Below are 14,380 nucleotides of genomic sequence, written 5' to 3'. Positions count from 1 at the left end.
ATGTAAATACTGATTAGCTGGTATGTGATATTTGGAGGAAGAATAATTTTAACTTTGTTACGTGAGATGTTGGGTTTGCATTTATGTTTAGAAGCAGTACTTACCTATTAGAGAATTTGTGGGAAACATGATATGACATTGGGATTATGGTTAAAATACTTCAGGGGAAAAAAACAGGCAGAATAGAAGATATAAAATTGAATTCTTTTGGAACTGGGGTCAGCTTATTATTTTGTTTTGTTTTTTGAAACTAGATGTGAAAAACTGGCATTGATCATATTTTCTATTTCCATGTAACTTGAAATATCTATAATAAAAATTTTAAACGTTTATTTTTATAAGTGGTAAAAAGACAAGAATACATGGGGAAGAAGGTAATAAGGAAGGAAAGATCTGGGGGTGATTCCATTTTCAACTTAATGGTTGAGCCTGGTTGTCTACAGTGGAACTTGAATCTAAGAACATGAATAGCACCTTGAGTTAAGAAGAAGAGGAGACTGAGGTGTGGGACCCTGAGAGAAACCATGATTTAAGGATGTATGGCGGAAGAGGAATCCACATCCAGAGAACCTTAGACATAACAAAGCCTTAAAGACACTGGAGAGTGGGGCCCGTGGTCCTCAGCTAGGGAAGAGTTCAAGGGAAGACAGGAGTTATCCATGACTCCATCCTGCATCATGCACAAGTGAGACCCTTCGTCATTCTCATCATCACCTGAATTGCTGGAGGGTGGGGGGTTCCTGGGCCTCATCACAGATCATTGCTTCTTGGGAGTGGGTAATCTGTGTGTTATGGAAGTTTTTCTGTGAATCTGACAAGACAATGGATGGACTGAGAAGAGTCCCTGCCTTATCGAGGGGTTGTTGCAGCAAGTTGACTGAGCAGAACACTGTGGACTGAGGCCTAACAAGGGTGATGGGGGCAACCAGTGTAGATGGCTCTTTATGAAGCAGATAGATAGGAGAGGACTTGGGCCTTACCCAGTTACCCCTCAGGTGGTAATTATTGAATTTTATTGACACTTGTGATAATACAAGAGAGGTTGCTTGTAAGTGGAGAGAATAGGAATGGCTCTCAGTGCAGGATGGCTGAGTAGTCAGGCTACACATGGGCTTCCATTCCTCCACTGCCGCGGCAATTGTTTTATTTTTTCTTTTGGAAGGAGGCTTTGTTGGTTGAGAGAAAAGTTAGAAATCATCGTAATAAATTAGATCCTTTTTCATTTATTAGCATTTTGAATAACGTATTTGGAAAGGATCAAGATCTTTGTGCCTCTGCTTCTCAGATTCTTTCTGGGCCTTATGACCCATGCCTAAGGAAGGGGAAAGGAATGGGGTCTGCAGTGCTGGAAAGAGCCCCCCACCCCAGTGTTCTTAGTTTTTTTTTCTTAATTTCCTTGCCCCATGCAAACGACTGTCCTTAATGTGCAAGATCTACAAAAGAGGTTGCCCATTATTAAGTTATGTGCATATGTTCCCCAACTTACCATGAGGTTATGTCCCACGAAATCCACTATAAATTGATAATAATGCACTTTGAAAATGCATGTAATGTGCCTAACCCAACCAACATCACAGCTGAGCACCATAGTCCACTGTAGCCCTTCGGTGTTTTGTCCTCGAGATTGCAGGGCTGATGGGAGTGGCAGCTTGCTGCTGCTCTGTGCATCCAGAGAGGAGAGTTGGGTACATCGCTAGTCCAGAAAAGTTCAACACTCCAAGTATGTGCATCACATTCTTATCAGCATATAGTTGAAAGTATTAACTTGGGTACCATCTGTACTATGGATCTGTTAGAGGTAATCCCACATTTCCATGATGGTTTCATAATCATAGTGTATCAAGGCCATGTGTGTACTAGGAGGGAGGTAAGAATCCTGTTCTTGTCTTCCTCTGCTTTGTGTGGGGTGGGGGTCTTTGTTTTTATAAACAAGATTCATTGATTTCTACCCTGTAGGCTTTATACCTCGCTACTTGGGGACCATTGTCTATTTTTAAAAATTTATTTCTTTCTCCTCATTTAATACAGTGCAATTAGTTTTTCTCTTGGCATTGTTGCTGTATTTAGGTCAGCGAGTATTTCCGGTGGGTCACATCTTTTTTTTTGTTTTTTCCCCATACAGTATCCATCTAAACCTCTTCCCGTCTCCTGCCCCATCTCTTCCTTGTTTTCTGTTGTGGTTACTTGGATGCTAACCCGTTCAACTTGTGCACTGACCCTGGTACATGGCTCCCTTTCTTTCTCATGATCGTATTTATACTTTTGATGGATATATTTAAATGAACAGCTGTGCGTTTGTTGAGTCATACCACAATTATCTGATTCTGCTTTAGCTGCTCGACTGGCAAAAGCATATTTCAAGCTAAATTGTGAGACAATTCCATTAATCACATTCTAGTTGGGTGGGTGGGGGGAAAGACCACTAAGAAAAGACTTTTTAAAAGATTAATTAGCAATTCCATTCTTTAGAGTAGGTTGAGCTGGTTGCTGTTTAATGTGTCACTTGGAGAAACTTTAGAAAGGTGTAAATAACTATAAAAGGCTTAATGATATCAGCCCTGTGGACAAAAATCTCTGAAATAATTGATGTGCAGATAGTTAATTGTGGTGCTGGTTTATTTAAATAGGTTAGGTGTCTTTTTCAAAAGTATCCCTTTTCCATAAATAAAGACCAGGGTTCTTGACTTGAAGTCCTTGAATTCATTGGCTAAGTATTTTGTCTTCAGCCTCCTGACAAGGTAAAATCGAATACAGAAGATATTAAAACTTTCATTTTGTTTTTCCTCAGATATACTAATTGCTAACTGTAACCTCTGATTGAGTCTTTGGCTTCCCTCAGCCACGTATTTTTTTTTCTCTTGACACTTCCTTGGGATTCTTTCTGAAGGTTATTAATAGGCATGGAAGCATAGCTTTCCAAATAGCGTCAATAACTGTTAGAAGCCTGGGGGGGGGGAGATAATATGTCAATTTTTGACTTGTAGGAGATATATTTTCAAGCTACACAAGCTGTCTCAGAGGTCACTGGGGATGGCTCTGGGCAGCTCAGCTGGTGTCTGCAAGGAGAGATCCAAGCGGCTCTTTCCAAATGGGATATTGTCCACCAGGGAGTTGTCTGGTGTAACCAGAGGCTGCCAGCCGTCTTTTTGTTTGGCTGCTTCTCTTGGATGTCACCCTTGAAAACTGGAATCCAAGTTACAAATGATATCTTTTTAATTTATCTCAAATACCCAGTTGCTACTATATTAAATTGAGGTCATGGGCCTGCCTGCACTCCCCTTCCCAGTTATTTCCTTGCTAGGCTATACAAAAACTTAAACTGGACCTTGCTTTCTCACCCATACAAAGTATAACATAGACTGAGAGGTTAGAATTAAAGTACTTTAATGGATATTGAGTACCTGGTGAGGGCTAGACATGGGGAGGTTGCTGTGTAGTTTTTAGTGTCACGCTGCTTACATTTTGGTGTGTGGAGGAGAGAGAGGGGAAACTCAAAATAAGTAAGTGAAGGACATATGTCACCCAGTGCTGTGAAGGAGATACAGCAGGGACGTACAATGGGTGGGGTGGGTGGGAAGTCTGAGCCAGGAATGGCCTTAGAGTGTGAGGGCGGAGTGGGGGTGGGTGGGAAGGCTCTGGACAGACAGAGTATAAATGGCTATTTTCCTCAGCTCCACAGAAATGTTCTCTACTGTCTTCCGTTGAGAGAGTGAGAGAGGAGAGCAGAGCTGTACCCCTCTGACTCTGATAGCCCTTTCATCTTATTGCCTCCACTGCACCTTGTTACAGATTGACACTGTTGGCCTTAGCCTTGGGTCACTTGTGTCCTAGGATAGGTTCTGCAACACCGGCCATCCAGTAATAGGGAGGATAGAAGCTCTATGTTATCAGGTTCAAGGAAAGATTTAAGGTTAGGCACAGTTAGAAATGAGACAGAGATGGTCTTTAACTGAAAAGTAATGGGGAACTGGATTTTAAATGGACTCAGAGTTACAAATCTAGAAGATTTTATGGGAGGGAATAATAGGGCCACTGATATCCACAGGTTAAAAATATATATATTGTTCCAGGACAAACTGCAGGGAGAGAAAGTGGTGTCCCTGTGCTGCAGGGGAGAATATAACAAAACAGCTGGGAGGTGATGAGTTCTATTAGTTTGAAAGGAAGCAGGAGAACCATGGCTACTGGATACAGGGAGTGAAGTAGAAAACGAGGCACAGTCTCCATGCAAGAGCATGTTGAAGTAAAACCTAGTGTTGGGGTCCCAGGAACTTGTGTTGGAACATTGGATTCTCAGGAGCTTGCCTGAGTTTTCCTTTGTGTAACTACTCGAGGTATAACAAAGTCAATTTTGTGTACAATTGAAATAAATTTATTAGGGATCCTTGTTTCTTATGTGGTTGCCTAAACTAAACCTTTACTCCGTCATCCTAGTACCATCCTCTTTTCTTTTTTTACAGATTAAATTGTTTTCTTCCCATTTTTTCCCAAATCATATCTTGGGTCCATCTGTCACAGCTGGGATGTTTCTAGTCTAACTTTTTCAGTTAAAATCCTTTCTTTCCTAAAATAATCTGTAATTATTTTCTCTAACCACAGGATGAACTGATTTAGGGGCCCGTTTTCTGTTCTATAGGACTTGTCCAAGAAACTATTTGTATTCATCTATTGCAAAAGATCAAATTACGTGCTAATGTTCTGAAAGTAAAAGCCCATCAGCAACCCTCAGCAGCAATGAAGTCTGTATGAAACCAAGCCCTGGCAGCCTGTGCACATATCACTAGTTCAGAGTGTGGCATTAAGAATATTTAAAAGGTCATTTGTGAACTGAAGAAGAGACCCTGACTTAACTTATTTGGCCTGATGGCTCTAGTGGAACCTTTTCTTTGCAGCTATTACTGACAACTCCCATCTCTTTTCACCCTTTCCAAAGTCCCAGGAAGTTTGTAGCAAGCCACCCTTCCGATAGGTCTATCTCTTCAGCTTGGAAGAGAGAAATGTTCTCACATTATCTAATCAGTTCTAATGGCTGGTTTTTGTCCTACGGGGAGGTGGTTGTTGTAAGTATACTTTCCTTCAAACTTTTGTGTCTAGAATTTGTCTTAGTTTCCAAATGTGCCTTATATTATTTTCTGTTTTTACTTTGAGGTGTGGGTTACAGAAGAATTGAAGATAGAGGGTGGGGGATGGGAGTAAGAAACCACTTGCTCTGTCAAACAGCTTGTTTTTTCTTTGACATTGAGGTATTGAGGTTTTTTTTTTTTTTTTTTTTGTTTTTTGTTTTTTTTTTTTTCCTTTCTTGGAAGCAGGAGTTAAGATAGGGGAAATAATTGGAAGTTGCAGAGTATAAGAAATTAATTTTGAGGTTAGAGAAATAGAAGGAAGGGATGATTGAAAGGTGATTCAAATAACCATGGGTAAGATTGTTTCCTAAGAGAAAAATCAAGGTTGTTGAAACTTAGAATGAAGGAAGACTTGGATGAAACATTAAGGATGACAGACTGGATTGCTGGCCTATCTCGGGCTGGCCAGTGAGTGAAGCTATGTAGAGTAACAGTTGATTAAGATCACTGGAGTCTGGTTGTGTGGTCTTGGATTTGAACTTATGTCCTTGAATCAGTTACTCCTACTCATCCATTTTCTTTTTTATAAAATAGGATTAACATGAATATTTTTCACAGTGTTTTAGGGAGTGATTGCATAAGATAATACATATTGATTCAAAGCACAACACCAGGCTTATTAGTAAGTGCCCCTAGTGTTATCTAGTGTTATGGTGATAATATTATAACACTGATAGATAATTAAAAGAAACCAGAATTTCTCTCTCCCTCTGCTTTTTTTTTTTTTTTTTTTTTTTTTGCATTGGGAATGTAACCCATGGGCACTTTACCACTGAGCTACAACCCCAGCCCTTTTTATTTTTTATTTTTGAGACAGAGTTTCCCTAAGTTGCTGAGACTGGCTTTGAACTTGGAATTCTGCTTCAGCCTCCCAAGTTGCTGGGATTATAGGTGTGCACCACCATGCCTGAAATTTCTGTTTTGCCTCTGCCGTTTATATTATAGAATATTTTTTGGTTGTTGTTGAAAAAAAAAACTGTCATGGAATAGAAGTAAGAGAACCCTATGAGTGGTAATCTAGCAAAGGTTAAAGAGACTGTACTGGTTGGTATAAAGTCATTCAAAACAGGGATGAGTGCTCATATGACCCACTTTCAAGACTCTTTTTAACTCAGAGATTGTTAGAAGTGAAACTGAGAAGAGGATCAAGAAAGTCCCTATTTAATAATTAGGTGTTGTCTAAATTATGTATTGAAACCAGTGGGCAAACCGAGTGAGTTTGGGCTACCAGGCCAGACAAATGAACATTCTGTAGAATTTTTGAATAACTTTCTCCCTATTTTCTGTATTATGGACCATAAATTGAACATTGCTCTTAAGTCTAGATTTTAGAAATAACCTTTATTGCCATATTATAGCTTATCAAGTAGATTGCTTAATATCAGTTCTAAAAGTTGAATATAGAAATTCAGTATATCATACTCTAATTATTCTGTGACCAATATCAAAATGATTATTTTTGCTGGATTGCTGGCCTATCTCGGGCTGTCCAGTGAGTGAAGCTATGTAGAGTAACAGTTGATTAAGGGTATCAGCATACCCATGGCTTTATTCAGCTATAAAGTTGTGATGAACAAAAGAAGTGCCAAACTTGGTCTTTAGCCTACACGTTAGAAATTGAGCTGAATGCTAGCTTCTTGACTGGATATCAGTCTGATCTATAAATGGAGTTTGAAAAGCACCTTGGGATTTATAAAGTGATTCTGCTCTGCTCTGTGATTGTCTGTTTTTAGTAGAGTATCATGCAAATGCTCTGTCTCCCAAGAAGGTAGACCTGAGACATTGTAAGAGGTGGCACTGATTCAAAGAGGGTGCCTTAGCTAGGCAGGAGGTCCCTAGCCATTTTCCAAAGAGTTATTTTCCTTGTGGTTGAAGTGTTAAGATAGTTACCAGGGATTGAGAGTCTTATCAAAGAACAGAAGGGAGTGTTGTATACATTACAGGCAAAAATTCATACTCAGAACTCTTCAGATGATATTTTGCAATCCCAGTAGCCTGATTCTTCAGTTAGGGACTTTGACATTTGAACCTAAATGAAATAAGCAGTGAGTACCTTTCTATTAACAAGTTTATATTCTACTTAAAAAAATTTAATTGTATATATATCATTCCTACATTTAAAAACATTTCTAATGCATTTTTCCACAACTGATAAGCTTTTCTTGATGTTAGAATTGTTAAAGAGATTTCTAAATCTGAAGAACAGTAGCATTTTGGTCAGGTATGGGGCAAGTGCTCTGTCTAATATATCTGGTACCATTTGGTGAAGTGGTATAATAGAAGAACTGAGCATCTAAACTGCAAGGCAGTGATTCTCAAAGTGTGGACCAAGAGTCCCTGGTGTCTCTGAAACTTTTGAGGGGGTTTGGCAAGATCCTTCTTACAATACCATTTGCAAGGTTACATTTTCTATATATATTTTAACCAGTCCAACATGTTATAACAGGTTGAATGTAGAATCATATTTGAGAATCCAGGTATCTTCTTCGTCAAACATATTTATTTGCAAAATGTAAAACAGTGCCACTTTTCTCCTGTTTTTTTTTTTTTTGTTGTTGTTGTTTTTGTTTGTTTAAAATACAGTTCTTTTCAAATTAATAAAAACAGGGTAGTGTGTTTATTGTTACCTTAATATAAACACAATATTTTTAAAAATTCTCAATTTTAATTCCTAAAATTAAACTAAATGAGTAGATATAGCCTGCATAAACAAGTTCTTCAGTGATTTTCAAGAGTATAAAGGGATCATGAGGCCAAAAAGTTTGAAAACCACTAGTGAGGTATCCCTGAATTATTGAATTGTTCCTATTCCCATTTCTGCCAATCTCTCTTTCTTACCAAGAGTAGAGGAGTTGAAAGATTACTTTTAAAGGCAGTATATTTTTTTAATATGTTTTGAAGTTATAAGTAGGTTTTTTAGGTTGATACTTTAACATATTGATGTTTCTTATAATTAAAGTGACATCAGGAATTTTCAGAACATTCTCTTTTCTGCATTTTTTCCCCCTTTCCTTTTTGGGGTGCTCTTTTTAATAGCTGAATTAATGGGCAGCAGAGGCACTCCAAACCCTGAACAGTAGTAGCCAGTAAGTGATATTGATTTTTTTTACCCCAATAATTTTTAGCATATTTTAAGATTAGCTTGGGGGACTGAATTTATCATTCTTTTTATGTCTCCTTATTTATGAGCTGAAATTAATTTTGCTTGCATAATGATAATCTGTAAATAGATATTTTGGGGCATCAGCTTTTGTTGGCTTTGTGGCATGGAAAATACAGCAGTGTTATTGTTTTTTGAATTTTTTTTTTAAATTCCGAAGGGATTTTTGACTTTAAAGCTTGGTAACTATTAACATTAACTATTACCCAGATTAAAACTCTATACATTAAAGTTTATGGAGATGATACATTATTTATTTATTTGTTTTATTGGCGCATTGTAATTATATATAAATTGGACTCATTATGTCATATTTGTACATGCATATAACGTAATTTGAGATGATACATTTTTTAATCTTGTCATTCCTTTACAGGTATATATAGAAGGATATGCATTCATTTTTTTTAATAAGCTGAGCTTATTAATTTGGAAAGCATTGTAATTAGACAAGTATTAAATGTGCATCTACATGGCTCTGGCATTGATGGACAAGGTAGACAATAGATTTTGTTGCTATGGATTTTAGTGTATAAGGGAGATGTGTTCAGAAGCACATAAAGATCTGAATGCATAATTATTAGTAATGATGATTTCTATGAAAATTAACAAAGTAATATGTGAAAGTGAAAGAAAGGTTTTTGAGGGTTTAGGCACCCTACTATAAGGAAGGGACATTTATATTGAGACTTGATGGATGAGTAGGAATTGGCCAGGTTGGGCTATAAAGAGGACCCAGTGACAGCACACATACACAGGTCTAGAGATGGGCAAGAAGTAGGCTGATTGGAGTGCCTAGAAGTAAGGGGCCAAGGGAACTAAGGAAAAGATGGTGGTGAGAACCAAGGGGGCTCGGTAACAGTGAGGACACAGGACTTAGAGTTCCTTACCTCAGCAATGACAGTAGTTTCCCTTTCCAGCTTTCTTGGGCTGTCTCTAGCTCAGAGCTCTTCCAGGTCTCTGGTACCTGGCCATTCTCATGTTTTTCTGTTCTAAGTTAAGCCTTAAGTTCTTGGGACATACCTCACTTGTCCTGGCCTTGGGCCTCTACAGAAGCTGAGAAATTGTACCCTTTTCCTCACATGTTACCCTGATGTGCCTGCCCATGTCTGCATCACATTCCTTGTAACACACACACACACACACACACACACACACACACACACACACACACACACTCACACCTGGAGCACATGCTCTTCCCGTTTTCCTAGTACTTTTGTCCTGGTCCTATTAAAATACTGCCTCCTCAGGGAAGTTCCATGCTCCAGAAATATCTCAATTTACTTTCTTGGCAATATAGTTTAATTATTTCTTACTTAATATTTTAGTTTTTAAGTTATGCAGTCTTTTTGATGATTATTTGACTACTAGCATATCTATGTTATAAGTTCCACAATAGCAAGAACCATACTTTCATGTCCAATATGTAGTATATAGTATATAGTTTCTTATTACACCACCTAGTAGGCTCTCAATAATATTTGAATGCATGAATGAATTAATGAAAGAAGGACTGGGAATTCAGAGATAAGACTGAGATGAAAAAAATAGATTAATGGTCTCAAATGGCTTTTGATGACTTATCAGTTCAATTTAATTTTCTTAATGTACACTCAAAATATGTTGATTTGTGTTTTATGATATATGCAAAGTATGTATTATAAAATATATATATGGGTTTGCCTTTGGGTCCTTGGATCAGTTACTTCCACTCATCCATTAGAAAATCCATAGAGTAGGATTAAGATGAGTATTTTTTATAGTGTTTTAGGGAGTGATCGGATAAGATCATGCATATTGATCCTAAGCATAGTGCCAGGCACATTAGGAAGTGTCACTAGTATTATGGTGATGATGATGTAAAACTGACAGATGACTAAGAGACATCAGAATTCCTCTTAATTTCTTTCTTTCTTTTTTTTTTTTTTTTTTTTTTAGATACTGGGGATTTAACCCAGTGGCACTTTACCACTGAGCTACATCCTCAGCCCTTAGCTTTTCATCACTATAACAGAATACCTTAGATGTTTAACTTAGAAAGAGGAAAGGTTTGTTTTGTCCATGATAGAGGTTCTAGTCCATGATGGGTTAGACCTATTGCTTTAGGCATCTAGTTGAGGTATGGATGGCAATGGTGGGGATCTCATGGTCAGGTTAAAAAATAGAAGGAGTTAGGATCCCACGGTTCCCTTCAAGAACATGCTCCCAATGACTCAACAACCCTCTACTGGGCCTCATCTTTTAAAAATTCCTCCATCTCCCAGTAGCATCACCCCGGGGACCAAAAGTTTTACACGTGGTCCCTTGGGGGACATTCAAGATCTAAATTATAGCAATATATTAAAAAGAAATTTTAAAAACTAAATATGATACTTCAAATATGTGCATTTTATTGTACTTTAATTTTACCTCAATAAAGCTATGAAAAAAAGCCAAATATAAAATATTTAAGGTAATAGTGATGGCTTCACATTATTACTGAAAAGCCGGGCATTCAAGTAATATTTATTATATATGTCAGAGGACGTGAATTCAGTTTTCCATTTTTTAAAAAAATTATGGATTTGGGGAGACTGCTTCATACCAGATTAACCTGAATATTCTTACTTTTCTTTAGTAAAGTGGTTAAAGAAGAACTACTAGGAATAAATGATGTTGGGGCACCATTTTCTTTTTCTTCTGGTGCTTGCATCAGTAACATAATCAATCTCTAGTTTCTTTAATGATTTTAGGATACCTGCCCTTGGAGGAGAGCTCATTTCATTATAACCAGCCAGTATAAATTATGAATCCACTTAAAATGGACCCTCAAATCTATAGTGCACAGCTGCACTCCATAAGCAGATCATGCCCACCCTTTCATCCTGTAACTCTGCTCTTCCTGAAAGCCACCTCTCGTTCTACTGTCACAGAGAAAGACTTCCAATAAAGACTTTTGTTGTTAACTACTTTTTAAAATTCACAGTTTTATGAAAAAGGGAGTTTAGTATTTTTATTCCATGGCTCAAGGAGTTTTTTTGTATGGCCATTGGATGCATGCATCCAAGGCAGGTGGTTCTTGCTGGGGATTTCAACAGACACAACTGCAAGTTGTTCTGCACCAGTGCTGGGGAGCTGAAATGAAATCTCTTAGGATGGAGAATTTTCTGTCCCCACAGCACAATACCTTAGGCCAGGTAATTTGGGAAGAAAAGAAATTTATAGTTCCAGAGGCAGGGGAATCTAAGAACACAGCTCCAGCATCTGCTCAGCTCTAGTGAGGGCCCCCCTTGCTGCATTATAACATGGCAGTGAGGCAGCTGGCTAGGGTCACTTTTCCTCTTCTTATGAAGACTACCAGTTTATCTAGTCCTAATCACCTCCCCCAAAGCCCCACCTCCAAATACTACTAATATATATCTTTGGGGATTAAGATTGCAATACAGGAACTTTTGGGGGGCAGATTCAAACTATATCACCTTTTGAGCTAGATCATGAATGATATGAGGAGAGGAGTGGGTAAGAGAGAGTTGTGGGTGCAGCAGCTCAGGTCAGTTCAAGCAGAGGGCAACAAATAGCATATTGCTGTTCAAAGGCATAGAGAGTGTCAGAGGAGTCGGCCTGTGGTTGTGAGAGGTCAAGATGAGGAATTTGTAGCCTCAAAAAAGACTTGCCACAGAAAAGAGCTATGTGAACGCAAATTATTATAACAACTACAGCCGAAGAGGGCCACTTCAGTTTCATATGGTTTTAAAGATAAAAGAAAGGTGCATAAAAATCCCCAGTACCCCTCCTTGCTATTAGAGAAGTGATAGATTGAAGTATAATTGTGGGAAAAGGAAAATGTTAAATGAGAGGTAGAAAGATGGGATGGAGTGTGGTAAGGAAACAATCAGACAATCAACTGAAGGAGAATCACAAGGAATCTACTCCAAACGGGTTAACAGAATTTGCCCTTTGGTTTGAACCTGCAAGAGTAAGGTAGCACATTAGCCTATTCATAAAGAACTTTATCAATTTTCTTTGTTACTCTATCCAGAAAATTGTGTCTAGCCAAATTCCCATCAGGTTCCTGATATTTGCAGGACTTATTCAAGTGGAAAAATTCTTAACTCAGGATATTGAGCTTCTGCCAATGTAGTTTTAGGCCAACACCAACTTGAAATTTTTGTCAACTATCCTATTTTCTCAATGATAATTTCATATATTATAGATGTACATGATTTCATATTTCAGGAGTATTCCTGTCTTAATTGCATCTGTCCTTTGTGAAAATCTAAGGTGAACTAGAAATGCATTGCTTTGCCACAGATGAGGTGATTTCTGTTTGCTTGTTTGACTGTTTTCTTTGAAATGCAGATTCCACTACCTCCTCACCTTTTAAAGCAAAGTAAGGCACAAATATAGTAATTCACCTTGAGTTATTCAGTCTCTTAATCTTTTAAAAAATATTTATATTTTAGCTGTATTTGGACTCAATACTTTTGTTTTATTTATGTATTTTTATGTGGTGCTGAGGATCGAACCTAGGGCCTCGCTCGTGCTAGGCGAGCATTCTACCGCTGAGCCACAACCCTAGCCCTGGTCTCTTAATCTTTAACATCATGCTAGAGTAGTATATCCATTCTTCTTAGGGATTTTACTATTATGTTAATGTAGTGTTCAGTAGGGTAAGATCAAATTCAAACCTGAAATCTGTGGGAATGCCTCATCTTCAGCCTTTACACCACTACTGAGTTTTTCATCTAAGAGGATGGGTTCCGAGAAAGTGAGGTGAATCTGATTAACTCCTTAGATGACTTTCTTAGATCAGTGAAAAGGGCATCCAATTGAATGTGCTAAAACATATGGGAACCATACATTAAGAGGGATTTGTAAGAGGGGCCTTCAGTGGCAGAGAAAGATGGTATGCTTAATTGAATTTGTCATCCAGCAGTTAAATTTTTGTTTGACTTACTTCTTTTCTCTTCCCTTCACAGTTGTACGATGATAGATGGAGTGATGATTCTTCCTGTGCTAATGATGATTGCTTTTCCTTCCCCGAGTGTGGAAGGTAAGGGACACACAGCTATTTGGATTAGGATAAGTATATTGTGTATCATTTGGCTTGTTGTAAACTAGGCAGGTCTTAACCCTATTAGCCTCAACACACCTTTTTTATAATAAATATTTGGTAAAGCCCCTTGACTGTTTTGAAGTGCAATTCTGATCCCTATTATATTATAATTTAAAAGTATTTGATATAAAAATATAAAAACCTGGCATAATGCACCATCTAAAATAAATATTAAGAAGAAATAAAGAAATTTCTGTAATTAACAGTATAGCAATATATATAAACAGATTCCATACATTCAATCACGGTCAACATGAGTATGCTTGAAGACATAAAGAGGTAGAGTAGCTTCCCAGTCCCCATCCATGGTTCCATTTTTCACAGTTCTAGTTGCTCGTGATCAACCATGGTGCAAACATATTAAATGAAAATTCCAGAAATAGATAATTCATAAGTTCTAAATAATTTTTATTATGTATAATATGATTTTTCTGTTATTGTTGTTAATCTCTTAGTGTGTTAAATTATAAATAAACTTCATCATAGGGTATATATGAGGAACAAACATAGTATATTTAGGTTTTGGTACTCTCCATGATTTCAGGCATCCATTGAACATTTGAGAACAGGTAACCCCAGAACAAGGTGGGGGCTACTCTAGCACGTGCTATGTATGTAATGATCTTCTGTATCCTCAGAAGCAGGTTGGTACTGTTGTGTGGTATTAGTGTCACAAATAGCTTAACCTTCCATGATTGCATTTTCTGAATAAAAACCAAATTGAGAATTGCTGACCTTCTGCTGTAGTTGGAATCTGGAATCTGGAATGAGCCCCCATGTGTTAAAGGCCTAATTCCCAACTTGGCACTATTGGGAGGTGATAGAAACTTGAAGATTTGGGGCCTATGGGAAGTCTTCTGGTTTTTATTTGGGTTGTTCCCCCAAAAGGGGTTTGTGGGACCCCACCCCTTCCACTTTTTATCTTTTGCACTTGGCCTTGAGGTTAATAGAGTTCTTCTGCCACATGCTCCAACCATGATATACTGAGCTGCCACTGGC

The 14,380-nt window shown here is 37.9% G+C and overlaps 1 protein-coding gene across 4 annotated transcripts in view; it reads left to right on the top strand.

Annotated features, from left to right (window-relative positions):
• ACVR1 (activin A receptor type 1) overlaps positions 1-14,380 on the top strand; it is a 124,872-nt gene that overhangs the window by 58,945 nt on the left and 51,547 nt on the right. For all 4 annotated transcript variants that reach the window (XM_081260882.1, XM_081260880.1, XM_081260879.1 and 1 more), the window contains one exon: positions 13,245-13,318. In XM_081260882.1, the coding sequence (XP_081117008.1) occupies positions 13,252-13,318 (67 nt within the window). In that variant the 5' untranslated portion in view covers positions 13,245-13,251. The remainder of the gene's footprint in view (positions 1-13,244; positions 13,319-14,380) is intronic.

The sequence above is a fragment of the Spermophilus citellus genome (assembly GCF_964194105.1).
Source record: "Spermophilus citellus genome assembly, chromosome: 11".
Taxonomy (NCBI): domain Eukaryota; kingdom Metazoa; phylum Chordata; class Mammalia; order Rodentia; family Sciuridae; genus Spermophilus; species Spermophilus citellus.
Note: the sequence above shows the minus strand (reverse complement) of the source record. Positions and strands in the feature narration are given on the sequence as shown.